The sequence below is a fragment of the Cygnus atratus genome, chromosome 2 (assembly GCF_013377495.2).
Source record: "Cygnus atratus isolate AKBS03 ecotype Queensland, Australia chromosome 2, CAtr_DNAZoo_HiC_assembly, whole genome shotgun sequence".
Classification (NCBI taxonomy): domain Eukaryota; kingdom Metazoa; phylum Chordata; class Aves; order Anseriformes; family Anatidae; genus Cygnus; species Cygnus atratus.
This window is the reverse complement of record NC_066363.1, coordinates 159,703,175-159,723,578: the sequence shown is the minus strand read 5'-3', so window position 1 is coordinate 159,723,578 and position 20,404 is coordinate 159,703,175. Positions and strand designations below refer to the sequence as shown.

The following is a 20,404-nucleotide window of genomic DNA, read 5'->3' as shown; positions in this document are numbered from 1 at the left end:
TCCTCGCCTTTCCTCCAAAGCCGAAGGCACCAGAAAACACAAGGCTTGACGCTCTGCTTGATGGGATTTTTTGGGCTGGGTGGTGAGGTCCGTGAGTGGCCCTGAGATTCACGAAAGGCAGAGGACAAGAGGTACTGTCAGAAAGGGCCAGCTGGGAGCCATTGTGTTATTGGGGGTGATATTTGGCATTTGTGTCAAGGGAGAAACCTATTTCTCTGCCCAGTGTTTGATTTTCTGAAAGACAATTTGGACATTTCAGACGGAACTGGAGGCATGTGGTCTGCAACTCCAAAGTGTGGGCGAATGTCAAGGCCTTCCACTGATTAGCCAAGGTGAGTGTTTTGCAGGCTGTCCAACAGGTGAGTAGTGCGTGTTGCTGAGGAAGGTGGGGAGGCTGTGCCCCTGGATGTGCTTAAGTGCACAGGACCTATGAGGTTGCACCCACACATGCTGAGAGTCCTGTCTGATTTCTTCACAAGGCTACATTCAGCTTTCTTTGAAAGCTCTTGGTGACCGGGTTCCTGAAGACTGGAATAGACTCATCCCACTCTGATGTTCAACAAGACGGAGAAGGAAGGTCTGGGAAACTGCAGGCTGGTCACTCTGTCATCCGTCGCTGGGAACGTTTTGAAAGAAATCCTCCTGGAAAGCATTGACAAGCCCATGAACGGTAAGAAAGAGATGGGGAATAGTCAGCATCGATCTACAAAGAGCAGATCATACTTGAGCCTTCTCAGTGTCTTCTACGTTGAAGTGACCTGCTGGGTGGACAAGGGGAGGGCAGGAATTGTTGCTTACCTTGCCTTTAGTAAAGGCTTTGATGATTGCTCCAATGACATGGCCATTCAGAAGCTGAGGAAGTACGGGTCTCTTTGAGAAAGAGCCATGGTTGAGGATTTGGTGAGCCCAAGATCCAGCCTCATCTCAGAGGCGCAACCGTCATTCTATGACGTTGATTGAAGTGTCTTGATGGTATCTGTGAGGGGTGGTGGCCAGAAAATCCCAATGGGAAAGAGAGTAGCTCAGTGCGTGCTGACTTCTATTGGTGCAGCCCAGGAGACGGCTGGCTTTCTGGGCCGCGAGTGTACATCGCTGGCTCACATTGAGATGTTTCTCCACCAATACCCCCAAGTCATTCTCTGCGGGGCTGCTCTCAATCCACTTGTTCCTCAGGCTGTATTCATGTTGGGGATTGTCTCGACCCAAATGCAGGACTTTGCATTCGGCCTTGTTGAACTCCTTGAGGTTTGCTTGGGCCCACCTGTCAAGCCTGTCAAGGTCCTTCCAGATGGCATCCCTTTCCTCTAAGGTGTCGGCCCCCCCACAGAGCTTGGTGCCATGTGCAAACTTGCTGAGGGCCCGCTCAATCCCACTGTGTATGTCAGGGACAAGGAGGTGAAATAACACAGGTCCCAGGACAGACCCCTGAGAGAAAGCACTCCTCCATTTTATCTACCCGGGCATCGAACTGTTGGCCGCTACTCCTTGAATGTGCTCATCCAGCCAATTAGTTGTCTGCTAAGCGGTCTGTCCGTCAAATCTATGACTCTTCTTGTTTAAAAACCAGGATATATGTAAGAGTGCTGTCTAGCTGCTTCTTGAACAGCAACAGGCTTGGGCCCTGCCGGCCTGCTGAGCCCTGCTTAATGTTGAGTGAAGTTGAAGGAGTGTTGGGAGCAGAAAGGAAGAGGAGACATCACAGGCTGACATGCATGAGAACTTTATTGTGGAAAAGAAGAGTGCAAAGGCGTGCAGAGTAGAAGGGACCTGTTCTGTGGTGCAAGTAGTGCAATCATCAGCCTGTGTCCCATGGTACAGCAGATTTTCCCAGAGCCCCAAGGTCTTCCTGCACTGCAATAGAATCAGCACATGGGAGGTGCCGGGTGGGTTTGTGGCTGCGAGTAAGCCATTGCAGTGGAGAGTACTGGACATGGAAGATGGAGGAAGGAGAACAAGGAAGTGAGAGAGGAGTAGGCCGTCCATCAGCCATGTTTCCAGGCAGCATGGACTGGCCCCCTTCCCTGCTAGAGTGCGGAGTGCCCTGAGAAGAAGAGCCGAGGCTGGTGAGCCTGTGCGCTATGAAGAGCGCGGAGGTGCGTCCTCAGTCGAAGAGCTGGCTTGCGTGGAGTTGGAGGCTTCAGTCAGGGGTGTTGGTGTGGGTCCTTAGCAGGGGTAGCAGGCTCTTCCACCAGAGAAGCAGCCCAGGCCTCCAAGGCCAAAGCCTCCAAAGCCACCGGAGGAGATGGGCACTCCCTGGGAGCTGAGGTTGCTGCCCACGGCAGCTGATGCGGAGGATCCAACGGCGGTGTTCTGGGGGAAGGAGCTGAGGATGGGTCCTGGCAGGGTGACCACCACGGTGGGAGGCTGGATGGCGACGTGGGAGTCCTCGCACTGCCTGACACAGGGCTCGTTGCAGCTGTTAGCCAGCGGGGTGGGTCCGCAGGGGCGGCAGATGTCGTAGCAGGACATGTCTGTGGTGTGGAGGGTCCCTGGAAGAGAGGGTGCTGGGAAGGCGGAGGGTGTTGGGGGCGTGAGGAGCGGTGCTGGGGGAGGCCAAGGGAGTGGGGAGGCCTAGGGTGGGACTTTGGGGAGTATGGCGGTGGGGAGGCAGAAGGGCTGTTGAGGCCGGGGGCGGAAAGAGTCTGGAGAGATGGGTCCAGTGGGGCGGGTGAAGGAGGGGAGCGGGGCTCAGGCTCACCTTGTTGGGCGCAGAGGAGAAGGCGTCGGGAGGAGTGTGTGAGGGTGCGAGGCGCAGGGCCGGTTTTATGCTGGTCCACGAGTGCCCGCGGGGCTAGAGAGCCTTTGCGCATGACAGCATTTGGCGTGAGCTGCTCTTATATGCCAAAACCCATCAAGTAATGAGGTGGGGTGTGTTGTCCCCACAATGCTCCATCTTCATTTCCTCCTGTTGAGGATGTTGGAAGTGGCGGAACATTTCAAGTGAGAGTATTAAAGGTATAGTTCCTGAAGGTTCGTTAAAGGGCTGGTAGAAGATGCATGCATGACACGGGAGAAGTGCATTGTTGTCAGTGAGGTCATGGTTTGGCACTCATGAGGTGTGGTCGGTGGCTCTGTTGCGAGGAGGGGGCCCCCCTTGTTGGCATCCCCAGCAGGCTGGTCAGGGCTTCTCAGGTATGCTGGGCGTGATGCGCTACCACTTGCATCGCGTTCACTCCCTCCGTGCCTTCATCCCAACTCACGAGCCTGCTTTCAGCCCTTGTCTTTCCTGTTTGGTGTGCTACATTGGTGGCTTGGTGGTCATCTTGTACGTAGAGGCTGTATCTGGGAGCAAGTGGGCTCCCTGTCTTGTCCTTGGGGCCGCAGTCAAAAGAGGCAGAGGAGGGGAGTTTGCAACGCAGGATGTTGTAGTCGCAGGCCTGTCTTAGGGCTGACAGGACTAAGTGCGTTGGGAGTCCTGCCATGCTTCCCAAAGGGTTGCGTTGGCAACTCCATAGCGCTCCCTTTTCTGGGGCCAGCATGTTGACAGCCGGGGCTTTGGCCTCCTGCAGTTTGGTGGGAGTCCCTTAGGCTGTTCTTTGTGGTGGGTGTCAAGGGGGAATCGTACTTCTGTGCGTGGTGTTCAATGTTGAGACAGACGATATGGACGTTTTAGGAGGAGCTGGAGGTGTGCATGCTGCTTGTAGCTGTGGACGTGAGGCCCCAGTGGTGATGGTTGCATTGCAAGGATTGGGGAATGGCAAGTGCAGCCCCTGATCTGCCGAGGTGAGTGTTTTGTAGGCTGTCCCACTGGAGCTTGTTGACGAGGATGATGGGGAGGCTGTGTAGCTGGTTATGCAGGAGTCCTTGGGAGCTGACAGGCTGCACCTGCAAATGCTGAGTGTCCTGGCTGATCTGGTTTCAATAAATAGCACTCTCAGTTATCTTTGAAAAGTCACGGCGACTGGGAGAGGTTCCTGAGAACTGGAAGAGACTCATCCCACTCTTATGTTCAAAAGACGAAGGAGGAATGTCTGGGAAACTGCAGCCTGGTCAGCCTGATATCAGAGTCTGGGAAGGTTCTGAAGGAAATCCTCCCAGAATGTATTCTCAAGTACGGAAAAGCGATGGAGAGTAGTCAGCACGGATTTATAGAGAGCATATCCCGTGTGTGCCTACATAGCATCTTCTACGGAGAAGTGACTGACGTCCTACATATACGACTCTGTGATAGTGTTTGTTGTGAAGGTGTAGGATCACAGAGGCACAAAAAACATCGCTTATTGGCTCAGCACTGGGCAGCGGCAGGTCCCTTTGTAGATGGCTGAAAGAGGCCCTTATCAAACATGAGGCAACTGCTGGATTCTTGTCACAGAGGCCGTCCCTGCAGCCCCCACTACCAAAACCTTGCCACGTAAAAACAGTACACTAGGGGAGGTCTTGTGGCACTTTTCGACCTGATCTTGAACCGTGTATTTACACAGGGTGAAGTGGGAATCATCATAGAATCATAGAATGGCTCACCTTGGAAGGGACTTTAAGGATCATCTAACTCCAGCCTCCTGCCAGAGGCAGGGATGCCACCCACCAGATCACGTTGGCCAAGGCCTCATCCAGGCTGGCCTTGAACACCTCCAGGGCTGGGGTAACCACAACTTCTCTTGGCAACCTGTTCCAGTGCCTCATCCTCTCACAGTGAAGAATTTCCTTTTAATGTCTAGTCTAAATCTATCCTCTTTTAGTTGAAGACCATTCCCCCTTGTCCTATCATTATCTACCCAAGGAAAGAGACGTTCTCCATCTTTTTTAGAAGACCCCTTTAAGTACTGAAAGGTCTCAAGGAAGTCTCCGCAGAGCTTGCACTTCTCCAGGCTGAACATCCCGAGCTCTCTGAGCCTTCTTTCATAGGGAAGGTGCTCAAGGTGGTGCCTCACGAGGACAGAACAGAGGGGGACAATCACGTCCCTCGACCTGCTGCTCACACCTCTGTTGAAGCAGCCCAGGATGCAGTTGGCCTTCTGGGCTGCAGGCGTGCACTGCTGGGTCCTGTCGAGCCTTTGGTCCACCAGAACAACCCAAGTCCTTCTCTGCAGGGCTGCTCTCAATGAGTTCTTCTCCCAGTCTGTACTCCTGACTGGGATTGCCCCGACCCAGGTGCAACACCTTGAACTTGGGCTTGTTGAACCTCATGTGGTTCACATGGGCCCGCTTCTGCAGCCTGTCCAGGTCCCTTTGGCTGAAGAGCATTGAGTGAAGAAAGGAGGAGTGTCAGGCTGGCATGCATTAGAACTTTATTGAGGAAGACTCATGAAAAGGAAGGAGCACAAACAGAAGGGCTGTGGTCAGAGGTGCAAGCAGAGTGACCATCAGCAGCTATGCATTTTGTGTGGAAGATATTCCCAGAGCACAGAGATGAGAGCATCCTCAGTCCATGAAGTGGCTTGCGGGGCATTGTTAGCTGCTGTCAGGGGTGTCGGCGTGGGTCCTTACCAGGGGTAGCAGGCTCTTCTGCCAGAGAAGCAGCCCAGGCCTCCAAGGCCAAAGCCTCCGAATCCCCAGGAGGAAATGGGCACTCCCTGGGAGCTGAGGTTGCTGCCCACGGCAGCTGATGCGGAGGATCCAACGGCAGTGTTCTGGGGGAAGGAGCTGAGGATGGGTCCTGGCAGGGTGACCACCACGGTGGAAGGCTGGATGGCGACGTGGGAGTCCTCGCACTGCCTGACACAGGGCTCGTTGCAGCTGTTAGCCAGCGGGGTGGGTCCGCAGGGGCGGCAGATGTCGTAGCAGGACATGTCTGTGGTGTGGAGGGTCCCTGGAAGAGAGGGTGAAGGGAAGTCGGAGGGTGTTGGGGGCGTGAGAAGCAGTGCTGGTGGAAGCCAAAGGGGTGGGGAGGCCTGGGGTTTTGCGGAGCATGGCAGTGGGGAGGCGGAAGGGCTACTGAGGCTGGGGCAGAGGGCGTATGGAGAGATAGGCCTGTTGGGGCGGGTGAAGGAAGGGGGTGGGGTTCAGGCTCACCTTGTTGGGCGCAGGGGAGAAGGCGTCGGGAGGAGTGTGTGAGTGTGAGAGGCGCAGGGCCGGCTTTTATGCTGGTCCTTGAGTGCCCGCGGGGCGAGAGAGCCTTTGCGCGTGACAGCATTTGGCGTGAGCTGCTCTTGCATGTCAAAGCCTGGCAAGTAATGAAGTGGGGTGTGGTGTCCTTCCCACACCTCGACCTTTTCATTTCCTCCTGTTGAGGACATGGTGTTGGGTCCTGGTGGCACCTTCAAAGTGAGAGTATTAGAGGCTGGAGCATTTCTGTGAAAGGTGCATGGCAGGGCAGGTAGATGATGTGGCCAAAGGCTGGCTGAGGTGTGGCATCATGAGTGAGGTCTTTGCATGGCATTTATGTGGTGTGGCCCAGCCACACTGGGCTTTGTGGCTGTGAGGAAATCATTGCAGTGGAGCGTATCGGGCATAGAAGAGGGTGCTATGAAAAGAAGGAATGAGAGATGAGTAGGTCCTACACTGGCCATGTCTCCTGACACCATAGGCTTCCTCGCCTTTCCTCCAAAGCCGAAGGCACCAGAAAACACAAGGCTTGACGCTCTGCTTGATGGGATTTTTTGGGCTGGGTGGTGAGGTCCGTGAGTGGCCCTGAGATTCACGAAAGGCAGAGGACAAGAGGTACTGTCAGAAAGGGCCAGCTGGGAGCCATTGTGTTATTGGGGGTGATATTTGGCATTTGTGTCAAGGGAGAAACCTATTTCTCTGCCCAGTGTTTGATTTTCTGAAAGACAATTTGGACATTTCAGACAGAACTGGAGGCATGTGGTCTGCAACTCCAAAGTGTGGGCGAATGTCAAGGCCTTCCACTGATTAGCCAAGGTGAGTGTTTTGCAGGCTGTCCAACAGGTGAGTAGTGCGTGTTGCTGAGGAAGGTGGGGAGGCTGTGCCCCTGGATGTGCTTAAGTGCACAGGACCTATGAGGTTGCACCCACACATGCTGAGAGTCCTGTCTGATTTCTTCACAAGGCTACATTCAGCTTTCTTTGAAAGCTCTTGGTGACCGGGTTCCTGAAGACTGGAATAGACTCATCCCACTCTGATGTTCAACAAGACGGAGAAGGAAGGTCTGGGAAACTGCAGGCTGGTCACTCTGTCATCCGTCGCTGGGAACGTTTTGAAAGAAATCCTCCTGGAAAGCATTGACAAGCCCATGAACGGTAAGAAAGAGATGGGGAATAGTCAGCATCGATCTACAAAGAGCAGATCATACTTGAGCCTTCTCAGTGTCTTCTACGTTGAAGTGACCTGCTGGGTGGACAAGGGGAGGGCAGGAATTGTTGCTTACCTTGCCTTTAGTAAAGGCTTTGATGATTGCTCCAATGACATGGCCATTCAGAAGCTGAGGAAGTACGGGTCTCTTTGAGAAAGAGCCATGGTTGAGGATTTGGTGAGCCCAAGATCCAGCCTCATCTCAGAGGCGCAACCGTCATTCTATGACGTTGATTGAAGTGTCTTGATGGTATCTGTGAGGGGTGGTGGCCAGAAAATCCCAATGGGAAAGAGAGTAGCTCAGTGCGTGCTGACTTCTATTGGTGCAGCCCAGGAGACGGCTGGCTTTCTGGGCCGCGAGTGTACATCGCTGGCTCACATTGAGATGTTTCTCCACCAATACCCCCAAGTCATTCTCTGCGGGGCTGCTCTCAATCCACTTGTTCCTCAGGCTGTATTCATGTTGGGGATTGTCTCGACCCAAATGCAGGACTTTGCATTCGGCCTTGTTGAACTCCTTGAGGTTTGCTTGGGCCCACCTGTCAAGCCTGTCAAGGTCCTTCCAGATGGCATCCCTTTCCTCTAAGGTGTCGGCCCCCCCACAGAGCTTGGTGCCATGTGCAAACTTGCTGAGGGCCCGCTCAATCCCACTGTGTATGTCAGGGACAAGGAGGTGAAATAACACAGGTCCCAGGACAGACCCCTGAGAGAAAGCACTCCTCCATTTTATCTACCTGGGCATCGAACTGTTGGCCGCTACTCCTTGAATGTGCTCATCCAGCCAATTAGTTGTCTGCTAAGCGGTCTGTCCGTCAAATCTATGACTCTTCTTGTTTAAAAACCAGGATATATGTAAGAGTGCTGTCTAGCTGCTTCTTGAACAGCAACAGGCTTGGGCCCTGCCGGCCTGCTGAGCCCTGCTTAATGTTGAGTGAAGTTGAAGGAGTGTTGGGAGCAGAAAGGAAGAGGAGACATCACAGGCTGACATGCACTGAGAACTTTATTGTGGAAAAGAAGAGTGCAAAGGCGTGCAGAGTAGAAGGGACCTGTTCTGTGGTGCAAGTAGTGCAATCATCAGCCTGTGTCCCATGGTACAGCAGATTTTCCCAGAGCCCCAAGGTCTTCCTGCACTGCAATAGAATCAGCACATGGGAGGTGCCGGGTGGGTTTGTGGCTGCGAGTAAGCCATTGCAGTGGAGAGTACTGGACATGGAAGACGGAGGAAGGAGAACAAGGAAGTGAGAGAGGAGTAGGCCGTCCATCAGCCATGTTTCCAGGCAGCATGGACTGGCCCCCTTCCCTGCTAGAGTGCGGAGTGCCCTGAGAAGAAGAGCCGAGGCTGGTGAGCCTGTGCGCTATGAAGAGCGTGGAGGTGCGTCCTCAGTCGAAGAGCTGGCTTGCATGGAGTTGGAGGCTTCAGTCAGGGGTGTTGGTGTGGGTCCTTAGCAGGGGTAGCAGGCTCTTCCAGCCAGAGAAGCAGCCCAGGCCTCCAAGGCCAAAGCCTCCAAAGCCACCGGAGGAGATGGGCACTCCCTGGGAGCTGAGGTTGCTGCCCACGGCAGCTGATGCGGAGGATCCAACGGCGGTGTTCTGGGGGAAGGAGCTGAGGATGGGTCCTGGCAGGGTGACCACCACGGTGGGAGGCTGGATGGCGACGTGGGAGTCCTCGCACTGCCTGACACAGGGCTCGTTGCAGCTGTTAGCCAGCGGGGTGGGTCCGCAGGGGCGGCAGATGTCGTAGCAGGACATGTCTGTGGTGTGGAGGGTCCCTGGAAGAGAGGGTGCTGGGAAGGCGGAGGGTGTTGGGGGCGTGAGGAGCGGTGCTGGGGGAGGCCAAGGGAGTGGGGAGGCCTAGGGTGGGACTTTGGGGAGTATGGCGGTGGGGAGGCAGAAGGGCTGTTGAGGCTGGGGGCGGAAAGAGTCTGGAGAGATGGGTCCAGTGGGGCGGGTGAAGGAGGGGAGCGGGGCTCAGGCTCACCTTGTTGGGCGCAGAGGAGAAGGCGTCGGGAGGAGTGTGTGAGGGTGCGAGGCGCAGGGCCGGTTTTATGCTGGTCCACGAGTGCCCGCGGGGCGAGAGAGCCTTTGCGCATGACAGCATTTGGCGTGAGCTGCTCTTATATGCCAAAACCCATCAAGTAATGAGGTGGGGTGTGTTGTCCCCACAATGCTCCATCTTCATTTCCTCCTGTTGAGGATGTTGGAAGTGGCGGAACATTTCAAGTGAGAGTATTAAAGGTATAGTTCCTGAAGGTTCGTTAAAGGGCTGGTAGAAGATGCATGCATGACATGGGAGAAGTGCATTGTTGTCAGTGAGGTCATGGTTTGGCACTCATGAGGTGTGGTCGGTGGCTCTGTTGCGAGGAGGGGGCCCCCCTTGTTGGCATCCCCAGCAGGCTGGTCAGGGCTTCTCAGGTATGCTGGGCGTGATGCGCTACCACTTGCATCACGTTCACTCCCTCCGTGCCTTCATCCCAACTCACGAGCCTGCTTTCAGCCCTTGTCTTTCCTGTTTGGTGTGCTACATTGGTGGCTTGGTGGTCATCTTGTACGTAGAGGCTGTATCTGGGAGCAAGTGGGCTCCCTGTCTTGTCCTTGGGGCCGCAGTCAAAAGAGGCAGAGGAGGGGAGTTTGCAACGCAGGATGTTGTAGTCGCAGGCCTGTCTTAGGGCTGACAGGACTAAGTGCGTTGGGAGTCCTGCCATGCTTCCCAAAGGGTTGCGTTGGCAACTCCATAGCGCTCCCTTTTCTGGGGCCAGCATGTTGACAGCCGGGGCTTTGGCCTCCTGCAGTTTGGTGGGAGTCCCTTAGGCTGTTCTTTGTGGTGGGTGTCAAGGGGGAATCGTACTTCTGTGCGTGGTGTTCAATGTTGAGACAGACGATATGGACGTTTTAGAGGAGCTGGAGGTGTGCATGCTGCTTGTAGCTGTGGACGTGAGGCCCCAGTGGTGATGGTTGCATTGCAAGGATTGGGGAATGGCAAGTGCAGCCCCTGATCTGCCGAGGTGAGTGTTTTGTAGGCTGTCCCACTGGAGCTTGTTGACGAGGATGATGGGGAGGCTGTGTAGCTGGTTATGCAGGAGTCCTTGGGAGCTGACAGGCTGCACCTGCAAATGCTGAGTGTCCTGGCTGATCTGGTTTCAATAAATAGCACTCTCAGTTATCTTTGAAAAGTCACGGCGACTGGGAGAGGTTCCTGAGAACTGGAAGAGACTCATCCCACTCTTATGTTCAAAAGACGAAGGAGGAATGTCTGGGAAGCTGCAGCCTGGTCAGCCTGATATCAGAGTCTGGGAAGGTTCTGAAGGAAATCCTCCCAGAATGTATTCTCAAGTACGGAAAAGCGATGGAGAGTAGTCAGCACGGATTTATAGAGAGCATATCCCGTGTGTGCCTACATAGCATCTTCTACGGAGAAGTGACTGACGTCCTACATATATGACTCTGTGATAGTGTTTGTTGTGAAGGTGTAGGATCACAGAGGCACAAAAAACATCGCTTATTGGCTCAGCACTGGGCAGCGGCAGGTCCCTTTGTAGATGGCTGAAAGAGGCCCTTATCAAACATGAGGCAACTGCTGGATTCTTGTCACAGAGGCCGTCCCTGCAGCCCCCACTACCAAAACCTTGCCACGTAAAAACAGTACACTAGGGGAGGTCTTGTGGCACTTTTCGACCTGATCTTGAACCGTGTATTTACACAGGGTGAAGTGGGAATCATCATAGAATCATAGAATGGCTCACCTTGGAAGGGACTTTAAGGATCATCTAACTCCAGCCCCTGCCAGAGGCAGGGATGCCACCCACCAGATCACGTTGGCCAAGGCCTCATCCAGACTGGCCTTGAACACCTCCAGGGCTGGGGTAACCACAACTTCTCTTGGCAACCTGTTCCAGTGCCTCATCCTCTCACAGTGAAGAATTTCCTTTTAATGTCTAGTCTAAAACTATCCTCTTTTAGTTGAAGACCATTCCCCCTTGTCCTATCATTATCTACCCAAGGAAAGAGACGTTCTCCATCTTTTTTAGAAGACCCCTTTAAGTACTGAAAGGTCTCAAGGAAGTCTCCGCAGAGCCTGCACTTCTCCAGGCTGAACATCCCGAGCTCTCTGAGCCTTCTTTCATAGGGGAAGGTGCTCAAGGTGGTGCCTCACGAGGACAGAACAGAGGGGGACAATCACGTCCCTCGACCTGCTGCTCACACCTCTGTTGAAGCAGCCCAGGATGCAGTTGGCCTTCTGGGCTGCAGGCGTGCACTGCTGGGTCCTGTCGAGCCTTTGGTCCACCAGAACAACCCAAGTCCTTCTCTGCAGGGCTGCTCTCAATGAGTTCTTCTCCCAGTCTGTACTCCTGACTGGGATTGCCCCGACCCAGGTGCAACACCTTGAACTTGGGCTTGTTGAACCTCACGTGGTTCACATGGGCCCGCTTCTGCAGCCTGTCCAGGTCCCTTTGGCTGAAGAGCAGTTGAGTGAAGAAAGGAGGAGTGTCAGGCTGGCATGCATTAGAACTTTATTGAGGAAGACTCATGAAAAGGAAGGAGCACAAACAGAAGAGCCGTGGTCAGAGGTGCAAGCAGAGTGACCATCAGCAGCTATGCATTTTGTGTGGAAGATATTCCCAGAGCACAGAGATGAGAGCATCCTCAGTCCATGAAGTGGCTTGCGGGGCATTGTTAGCTGCTGTCAGGGGTGTTGGCATGGGTCCTTACCAGGGGTAGCAGGCTCTTCTGCCAGAGAAGCAGCCCAGGCCTCCAAGGCCAAAGCCTCCGAATCCCCAGGAGGAAATGGGCACTCCCTGGGAGCTGAGGTTGCTGCCCACGGCAGCTGATGCGGAGGATCCAACGGCGGTGTTCTGGGGGAAGGAGCTGAGGATGGGTCCTGGCAGGGTGACCAGCACGGTGGAAGGCTGGATGGCGACGTGGGAGTCCTCGCACTGCCTGACACAGGGCTCGTTGCAGCTGTTAGCCAGCGGGGTGGGTCCGCAGGGGCGGCAGATGTCGTAGCAGGACATGTCTGTGGTGTGGAGGGTCCCTGGAAGAGAGGGTGAATGGGAAGGCGGAGGGTGTTGGGGGCGTGAGAAGCAGTGCTGGTGGAAGCCAAAGGGGTGGGGAGGCCTGGGGTTTTGCGGAGCATGGCAGTGGGGAGGCGGAAGGGCTACTGAGGCTGGGGCAGAGGGCGTATGGAGAGATAGGCCTGTTGGGGCGGGTGAAGGAAGGGGGTGGGGTTCAGGCTCACCTTGTTGGGCGCAGGGGAGAAGGCGTCGGGAGGAGTGTGTGAGTGTGAGAGGCGCAGGGCCGGCTTTTATGCTGGTCCTTGAGTGCCCGCGGGGCGAGAGAGCCTTTGCGCGTGACAGCATTTGGCGTGAGCTGCTCTTATATGCCAAAAGCCATGCAAGTAATGAAGGTGGGGTGTGGTGTCCTTCCCACACCTCGACCTTTTCATTTCCTCCTGTTGAGGACATGGTGTTGGGTCCTGGTGGCACCTTCAAAGTGAGAGTATTAGAGGCTGGAGCATTTCTGTGAAAGGTGCATGGCAGGGCAGGTAGATGATGTGGCCAAAGGCTGGCTGAGGTGTGGCGTCATGAGTGAGGTCTTTGCATGGCATTTATGTGGTGTGGCCCAGCCACACTGGGCTTTGTGGCTGTGAGGAAATCATTGCAGTGGAGCGTATCGGGCATAGAAGAGGGTGCTATGAAAAGAAGGAATGAGAGATGAGTAGGTCCTACACTGGCCATGTTTCCTGACACCATAGGCTTCCTCGCCTTTCCTCCAAAGCCGAAGGCACCAGAAAACACAAGGCTTGACGCTCTGCTTGATGGGATTTTTTGGGCTGGGTGGTGAGGTCCGTGAGTGGCCCTGAGATTCACGAAAGGCAGAGGACAAGAGGTACTGTCAGAAAGGGCCAGCTGGGAGCCATTGTGTTATTGGGGGTGATATTTGGCATTTGTGTCAAGGGAGAAACCTATTTCTCTGCCCAGTGTTTGATTTTCTGAAAGACAATTTGGACATTTCAGATGGAACTGGAGGCATGTGGTCTGCAACTCCAAAGTGTGGGCGAATGTCAAGGCCTTCCACTGATTAGCCAAGGTGAGTGTTTTGCAGGCTGTCCAACAGGTGAGTAGTGCGTGTTGCTGAGGAAGGTGGGGAGGCTGTGCCCCTGGATGTGCTTAAGTGCACAGGACCTATGAGGTTGCACCCACACATGCTGAGAGTCCTGGCTGATTTCTTCACAAGGCTACATTCAGCTTTCTTTGAAAGTTCTTGGTGACCGGGTTCCTGAAGACTGGAAGAGACTCATCCCACTCTGATGTTCAACAAGACGGAGAAGGAAGGTCTGGGAAACTGCAGGCTGGTCACTCTGTCATCCGTCGCTGGGAACGTTTTGAAAGAAATCCTCCTGGAAAGCATTGACAAGCCCATGAACGGTAAGAAAGAGATGGGGAATAGTCAGCATCGATCTACAAAGAGCAGATCATACTTGAGCCTTCTCAGTGTCTTCTACGTTGAAGTGACCTGCTGGGTGGACAAGGGGAGGGCAGGAATTGTTGCTTACCTTGCCTTTAGTAAAGGCTTTGATGATTGCTCCAATGACATGGCCATTCAGAAGCTGAGGAAGTACGGGTCTCTTTGAGAAAGAGCCATGGTTGAGGATTTGGTGAGCCCAAGATCCAGCCTCATCTCAGAGGCGCAACCGTCATTCTATGACGTTGATTGAAGTGTCTTGATGGTATCTGTGAGGGGTGGTGGCCAGAAAATCCCAATGGGAAAGAGAGTAGTTCAGTGCGTGCTGACTTCTATTGGTGCAGCCCAGGAGACGGCTGGCTTTCTGGGCCGCGAGTGTACATCGCTGGCTCACATTGAGATGTTTCTCCACCAATACCCCCAAGTCATTCTCTGCGGGGCTGCTCTCAATCCACTTGTTCCTCAGGCTGTATTCATGTTGGGGATTGTCTCGACCCAAATGCAGGACTTTGCATTCGGCCTTGTTGAACTCCTTGAGGTTTGCTTGGGCCCACCTGTCAAGCCTGTCAAGGTCCTTCCAGATGGCATCCCTTTCCTCTAAGGTGTCGGCCCCCCCACAGAGCTTGGTGCCATGTGCAAACTTGCTGAGGGCCCGCTCAATCCCACTGTGTATGTCAGGGACAAGGAGGTGAAATAACACAGGTCCCAGGACAGACCCCTGAGAGAAAGCACTCCTCCATTTTATCTACCTGGGCATCGAACTGTTGGCCGCTACTCCTTGAATGTGCTCATCCAGCCAATTAGTTGTCTGCTAAGCGGTCTGTCTGTCAAATCTATGACTCCTCTTGTTTAAAAACCAGGACATATGTAAGAGTGCTGTCTAGCTGCTTCTTGAACAGCAACAGGCTTGGGCCCTGCCGGCCTGCTGAGCCCTGCTTAATGTTGAGTGAAGTTGAAGGAGTGTTGGGAGCAGAAAGGAAGAGGAGACATCACAGGCTGACATGCACGAGAACTTTATTGTGGAAAAGAAGAGTGCAAAGGCGTGCAGAGTAGAAGGGACCTGTTCTGTGGTGCAAGTAGTGCAATCATCAGCCTGTGTCCCATGGTACAGCAGATTTTCCCAGAGCCCCAAGGTCTTCCTGCACTGCAATAGAATCAGCACATGGGAGGTGCCGGGTGGGTTTGTGGCTGCGAGTAAGCCATTGCAGTGGAGAGTACTGGACATGGAAGACGGAGGAAGGAGAACAAGGAAGTGAGAGAGGAGTAGGCCGTCCATCAGCCATGTTTCCAGGCAGCATGGACTGGCCCCCTTCCCTGCTAGAGTGCGGAGTGCCCTGAGAAGAAGAGCCGAGGCTGGTGAGCCTGTGCGCTATGAAGAACGTGGAGGTGCGTCCTCAGTCGAAGAGCTGGCTTGCATGGTGTTGGTGTGGGTCCTTAGCAGGGGTAGCAGGCTCTTCTGCCAGAGAAGCAGCCCAGGCCTCCAAGGCCAAAGCCTCCAAAGCCACCGGAGGAGATGGGCACTCCCTGGGAGCTGAGGTTGCTGCCCACGGCAGCTGATGCGGAGGATCCAACGGCGGTGTTCTGGGGGAAGGAGCTGAGGATGGGTCCTGGCAGGGTGACCACCACGGTGGGAGGCTGGATGGCGACGTGGGAGTCCTCGCACTGCCTGACACAGGGCTCGTTGCAGCTGTTAGCCAGCGGGGTGGGTCCGCAGGGGCGGCAGATGTCGTAGCAGGACATGTCTGTGGTGTGGAGGGTCCCTGGAAGAGAGGGTGCTGGGAAGGCGGAGGGTGTTGGGGGCGTGAGGAGCGGTGCTGGGGGAGGCCAAGGGAGTGGGGAGGCCTAGGGTGGGACTTTGGGGAGTATGGCGGTGGGGAGGCAGAAGGGCTGTTGAGGCTGGGGGCGGAAAGAGTCTGGAGAGATGGGTCCAGTGGGGCGGGTGAAGGAGGGGAGCGGGGCTCAGGCTCACCTTGTTGGGCGCAGAGGAGAAGGCGTCGGGAGGAGTGTGTGAGGGTGCGAGGCGCAGGGCCGGTTTTATGCTGGTCCACGAGTGCCCGCGGGGCGAGAGAGCCTTTGCGCATGACAGCATTTGGCGTGAGCTGCTCTTATATGCCAAAACCCATCAAGTAATGAGGTGGGGTGTGTTGTCCCCACAATGCTCCATCTTCATTTCCTCCTGTTGAGGATGTTGGAAGTGGCGGAACATTTCAAGTGAGAGTATTAAAGGTATAGTTCCTGAAGGTTCGTTAAAGGGCTGGTAGAAGATGCATGCATGACATGGGAGAAGTGCATTGTTGTCAGTGAGGTCATGGTTTGGCACTCATGAGGTGTGGTCGGTGGCTCTGTTGCGAGGAGGGGGGCCCCCCTTGTTGGCATCCCCAGCAGGCTGGTCAGGGCTTCTCAGGTATGCTGGGCGTGATGCGCTACCACTCGCATCACGTTCACTCCCTCCGTGCCTTCATCCCAACTCACGAGCCTGCTTTCAGCCCTTGTCTTTCCTGTTTGGTGTGCTACATTGGTGGCTTGGTGGTCATCTTGTACGTAGAGGCTGTATCTGGGAGCAAGTGGGCTCCCTGTCTTGTCCTTGGGGCCGCAGTCAAAAGAGGCAGAGGAGGGGAGTTTGCAACGCAGGATGTTGTAGTCGCCGGCCTGTCTTAGGGCTGACAGGACTAAGTGCGTTGGGAGTCCTGCCATGCTTCCCAAAGGGTTGCGTTGGCAACTCCATAGCGCTCCCTTTTCTGGGGCCAGCATGTTGACAGCCGGGGCTTTGGCCTCCTGCAGTTTGGTGGGAGTCCCTTAGGCTGTTCTTTGTGGTGGGTGTCAAGGGGGAATCATACTTCTGTGTGTGGTGTTCAATGTTGAGACAGACGATATGGACGTTTTAGAGGGGAGCTGGAGGTGTGCATGCTGCTTTTAGCTGTGGACGTGAGGCCCCAGTGGTGATGGTTGCATTGCAAGGATTGGGGAATGGCAAGTGCAGCCCCTGATCTGCCGAGGTGAGTGTTTTGTAGGCTGTCCCACTGCAGCTTGTTGACGAGGATGATGGGGAGGCTGTGTAGCTGGTTATGCAGGAGTCCTTGGGAGCTGACAGGCTGCACCTGCAAATGCTGAGTGTCCTGGCTGATCTGGTTTCAATAAATAGCACTCTCAGTTATCTTTGAAAAGTCACGGCGACTGGGAGAGGTTCCTGAGAACTGGAAGAGACTCATCCCACTCTTATGTTCAAAAGACGAAGGAGGAATGTCTGGGAAGCTGCAGCCTGGTCAGCCTGATATCAGAGTCTGGGAAGGTTCTGAAGGAAATCCTCCCAGAATGTATTCTCAAGTACGGAAAAGCGATGGAGAGTAGTCAGCACGGATTTATAGAGAGCATATCCCGTGTGTGCCTACATAGCATCTTCTACGGAGAAGTGACTGACGTCCTACATATACGACTCTGTGATAGTGTTTGTTGTGAAGGTGTAGGATCACAGAGGCACAAAAAACATCGCTTATTGGCTCAGCACTGGGCAGCGGCAGGTCCCTTTGTAGATGGCTGAAAGAGGCCCTTATCAAACATGAGGCAACTGCTGGATTCTTGTCACAGAGGCCGTCCCTGCAGCCCCCACTACCAAAACCTTGCCACGTAAAAACAGTACACTAGGGGAGGTCTTGTGGCACTTTTCGACCTGATCTTGAACCGTGTATTTACACAGGGTGAAGTGGGAATCATCATAGAATCATAGAATGGCTCACCTTGGAAGGGACTTTAAGGATCATCTAACTCCAGCCCCCTGCCAGAGGCAGGGATGCCACCCACCAGATCACGTTGGCCAAGGCCTCATCCAGGCTGGCCTTGAACACCTCCAGGGCTGGGGTAACCACAACTTCTCTTGGCAACCTGTTCCAGTGCCTCATCCTCTCACAGTGAAGAATTTCCTTTTAATGTCTAGTCTAAAACTATCCTCTTTTAGTTGAAGACCATTCCCCCTTGTCCTATCATTATCTACCCAAGGAAAGAGACGTTCTCCATCTTTTTTAGAAGACCCCTTTAAGTACTGAAAGGTCTCAAGGAAGTCTCCGCAGAGCCTGCACTTCTCCAGGCTGAATATCCTGAGCTCTCTAAGCCTTCTTTCATAGGGGAGGTGCTCAAGGTGGTGCCTCACGAGGACAGAACAGAGGGGGACAATCACGTCCCTCGACCTGCTGCTCACACCTCTGTTGAAGCAGCCCAGGATGCAGTTGGCCTTCTGGGCTGCAGGCGTGCACTGCTGGGTCCTGTCGAGCCTTTGGTCCACCAGAACAACCCAAGTCCTTCTCTGCAGGGCTGCTCTCAATGAGTTCTTCTCCCAGTCTGTACTCCTGACTGGGATTGCCCCGACCCAGGTGCAACACCTTGAACTTGGGCTTGTTGAACCTCACGTGGTTCACATGGGCCTGCTTCTGCAGCCTGTCCAGGTCCCTTTGGCTGAAGAGCGTTGAGTGAAGAAAGGAGGAGTGTCAGGCTGGCATCCATTAAGAACTTATTAAGGAAGACTCATGAAAAGGAAGGAGCACAAACAGAAGGGCCGTGGTCAGAGGTGCAAGCAGAGTGACCATCAGCAGCTATGCATTTTGTGTGGAAGATATTCCCAGAGCACGGAGATGAGAGCATCCTCAGTCCATGAAGTGGCTTGCAGGGCATTGTTAGCTGCTGTCAGGGGTGTTGGCATGGGTCCTTACCAGGGGTAGCAGGCTCTTCTGCCAGAGAAGCAGCCCAGGCCTCCAAGGCCAAAGCCTCCAAAGCCTCCAGAGGAGATAGGCACTCCCTGGGAGCTGAGGTTGCTGCCCATGGCAGCTGATGCGGAGGATCCAACGGCGGTGTTCTGGGGGAAGGAGCTGAGGATGGGTCCTGGCAGGGTGACCACCACGGTGGGAGGCTGGATGGCGACGTGGGAGTCCTCGCACTGCCTGACACAGGGCTCGTTGCAGCTGTTAGCCAGCGGGGTGGGTCCGCAGGGGCGGCAGATGTCGTAGCAGGACATGTCTGTGGTGCGGAGGGTCCCTGGAAGAGAGGGTGCTGGGAAGGCGGAGGGTGTTGGGGGCGTGAGGAGCGTTGCTGGGGGAGGCCAAGGGAGTGGGGAGGCCTAGGGTGGGACTTTGGGGAGCATGGCGGTGGGGAGGCGGAAGGCTGGGGGCAGAGGGCGTGTGGAGGGGTAGGCCTGGAGGGGCAGGTGAAGGAGGGGAGTGGGGTTCAGGCTCACCTTGTTGGATGCAGGCGAGAAGGCATCAGGAGGAGTCTGTGAGGGTTGAAGGCAGAGGGCCGGCTTTTATGCTGGTCCTTGAGTGCCCGCGGGGCGAGAGAGCCTTTGCGTATGACAGCATTTGGTGTGAGCTGTTCTTGCATGCCAAAGCCTGGCAAGTAATGAGGTGGGGCATGTTGTCATTTCCACAACGCTCTCGTGTTCTTTTCTCCTGTTGAGGATGTGTCTCTGTGGCCTTGGCGGCAGCTTTTAAGTAAGAGTGGCTCTTTGGATGGATTTGCATGGCGAGTGCGTTTGAGGGCAGTCGGCAGACGCGGCCAAAGCACAGGAGAGGTGGGGTGTCATGAAGTGAGGTCATGGCGTGTCACTCGTGCGATGCGGTTTGCAGCTACATTGTTGTGAGGAGGGGGTCCTATTTGCTGGCATTGCCATAGTGCAGGCTGGTCTGGGCTTACCAGGTTTGCTGGGCGTGAGGTGCTGGTATTATTATTTATCACAAGGTTACCCCTCTCATTTACCATGTGTAGCCACCAGTAGGTGCAATCTCTTAGGAGTTCAGCAAAGCTTTTGATAAAATTTCTTACAATGTCCTTCCGGACAAAATGTCCAGCATATAGCTAGACTTATATGTAATGTGATGGTTGAGCAGTTGGCTGATTGGTCAGACTCAAAGTATAGTTGTAAATGGGGTTACCTGTGCCCAGCAGGGAGTCACTATGGGGGTTCCCATGGGCTCCATTTTGGGTAGAGAAGCCTCGCACATAGATGTTGACGAATTAGAGGGCTGGGCTATGACCAACAGCATGAAATTTAATGAGGGCAACTGGCGAATTCGCCATCCGAGACAGGGCAACCCTGGATCTATGTCCAGACTCAGGGAGGAGAGGCTGGAGAGCAGCCCAGCATGAAAGGACCTGGGGGTTCTGGTTGACAGCAAGCGGACTGTGAGTCAACAGGGCGCCCTGGCAGCCCAAAGTTCACCCCGTTTCCTGGGTTACATCAAGCACAGCATTGCTAGCTAGTGAAAGGAAATGATTGTCCCGCTCTACTCTGCACTGGTGCGGCCTCCCCTCAAGTGCTGTGTACAGAATTGGTCACCGCAATCTAACGACATAAAACTCTTAGAGATTGTCAAAAGGAGCACTACAGAGATGGTGAAGGGCTTAGAGGGCAAAATGTACAAGGAGTGGCTGCAGTCCCTTGGTTTGTTCAGCCCAGAGAAGAGGAGACTTCACCGGAGCCTACAGCTTCCTCACGAGGGGAGCGGAGGGACAGGCGCTTCTCTCTGGTGAGCAGCAGTAGGACCCGAGGGAACAGCCTGAAGGTGTGTCAGGGGAGGTTCTGCTTGGATATTAGGGAAAGACTCTTTCCTGAGAGGGTGCTAGGGCACTGGAACAGGCTCCCCAGGGAAGCCATCACAGCACCAAGCCTGCTGGAGCACAAGACAACACTCTAAGAAATGCGGTTTGATTTTTGGGTGGTCCTGTGTGGAGCCACGAGTTGGACGCGATGATCCTCGTGGGTCCCTCACAA

The 20,404-nt window shown here is 54.6% G+C and overlaps 4 protein-coding genes and 2 pseudogenes across 4 annotated transcripts; all 6 read right to left on the bottom strand.

Moving 5' to 3' along the window:
- Window positions 1-2,163: 2,163 nt before the first annotated feature.
- Window positions 2,164-2,469, bottom strand: LOC118257934 (feather keratin 1-like). Its single transcript, XM_035566398.1, has one exon. It carries the CDS (start codon window positions 2,467-2,469, stop codon window positions 2,164-2,166), a length of 306 nt encoding a protein of 101 aa, XP_035422291.1.
- A 2,954-nt stretch (window positions 2,470-5,423) lies between these two features.
- Window positions 5,424-6,095, bottom strand: LOC118257957 (feather keratin 1-like; annotated as a pseudogene).
- Window positions 6,096-8,607: 2,512 nt separating this feature from the next.
- Window positions 8,608-8,940, bottom strand: LOC118257956 (feather keratin 1-like). The gene has a single exon (XM_035566413.1). The coding sequence runs from the start codon at window positions 8,938-8,940 to the stop codon at window positions 8,608-8,610; it is 333 nt and encodes a 110-aa protein (XP_035422306.1).
- A 2,954-nt stretch (window positions 8,941-11,894) lies between these two features.
- LOC118257955 (feather keratin 1-like) lies at window positions 11,895-12,200 on the bottom strand. The gene has a single exon (XM_035566412.1). It carries the CDS (start codon window positions 12,198-12,200, stop codon window positions 11,895-11,897), a length of 306 nt encoding a protein of 101 aa, XP_035422305.1.
- A 2,884-nt stretch (window positions 12,201-15,084) lies between these two features.
- LOC118257932 (feather keratin 1-like) lies at window positions 15,085-15,408 on the bottom strand. Its single transcript, XM_035566396.2, has one exon. It carries the CDS (start codon window positions 15,388-15,390, stop codon window positions 15,085-15,087), a length of 306 nt encoding a protein of 101 aa, XP_035422289.1. The 5' UTR covers window positions 15,391-15,408.
- Window positions 15,409-18,346: 2,938 nt separating this feature from the next.
- Window positions 18,347-19,014, bottom strand: LOC118257954 (feather keratin 1-like; annotated as a pseudogene).
- Between the last annotated feature and the right edge of the window lie 1,390 nt (window positions 19,015-20,404).

Excerpts from the sequence above, each read along its gene's own strand:
- LOC118257956 (XM_035566413.1), bottom strand. The coding sequence starts at position 8,940 with ATGTCCTGCTACGACATCTGCCGCCCCTGCGGACCCACCCCGCTGGCT.
- LOC118257955 (XM_035566412.1), bottom strand. The coding sequence starts at position 12,200 with ATGTCCTGCTACGACATCTGCCGCCCCTGCGGACCCACCCCGCTGGCT.
- LOC118257932 (XM_035566396.2), bottom strand. The coding sequence starts at position 15,390 with ATGTCCTGCTACGACATCTGCCGCCCCTGCGGACCCACCCCGCTGGCT.
- LOC118257934 (XM_035566398.1), bottom strand. The coding sequence starts at position 2,469 with ATGTCCTGCTACGACATCTGCCGCCCCTGCGGACCCACCCCGCTGGCT.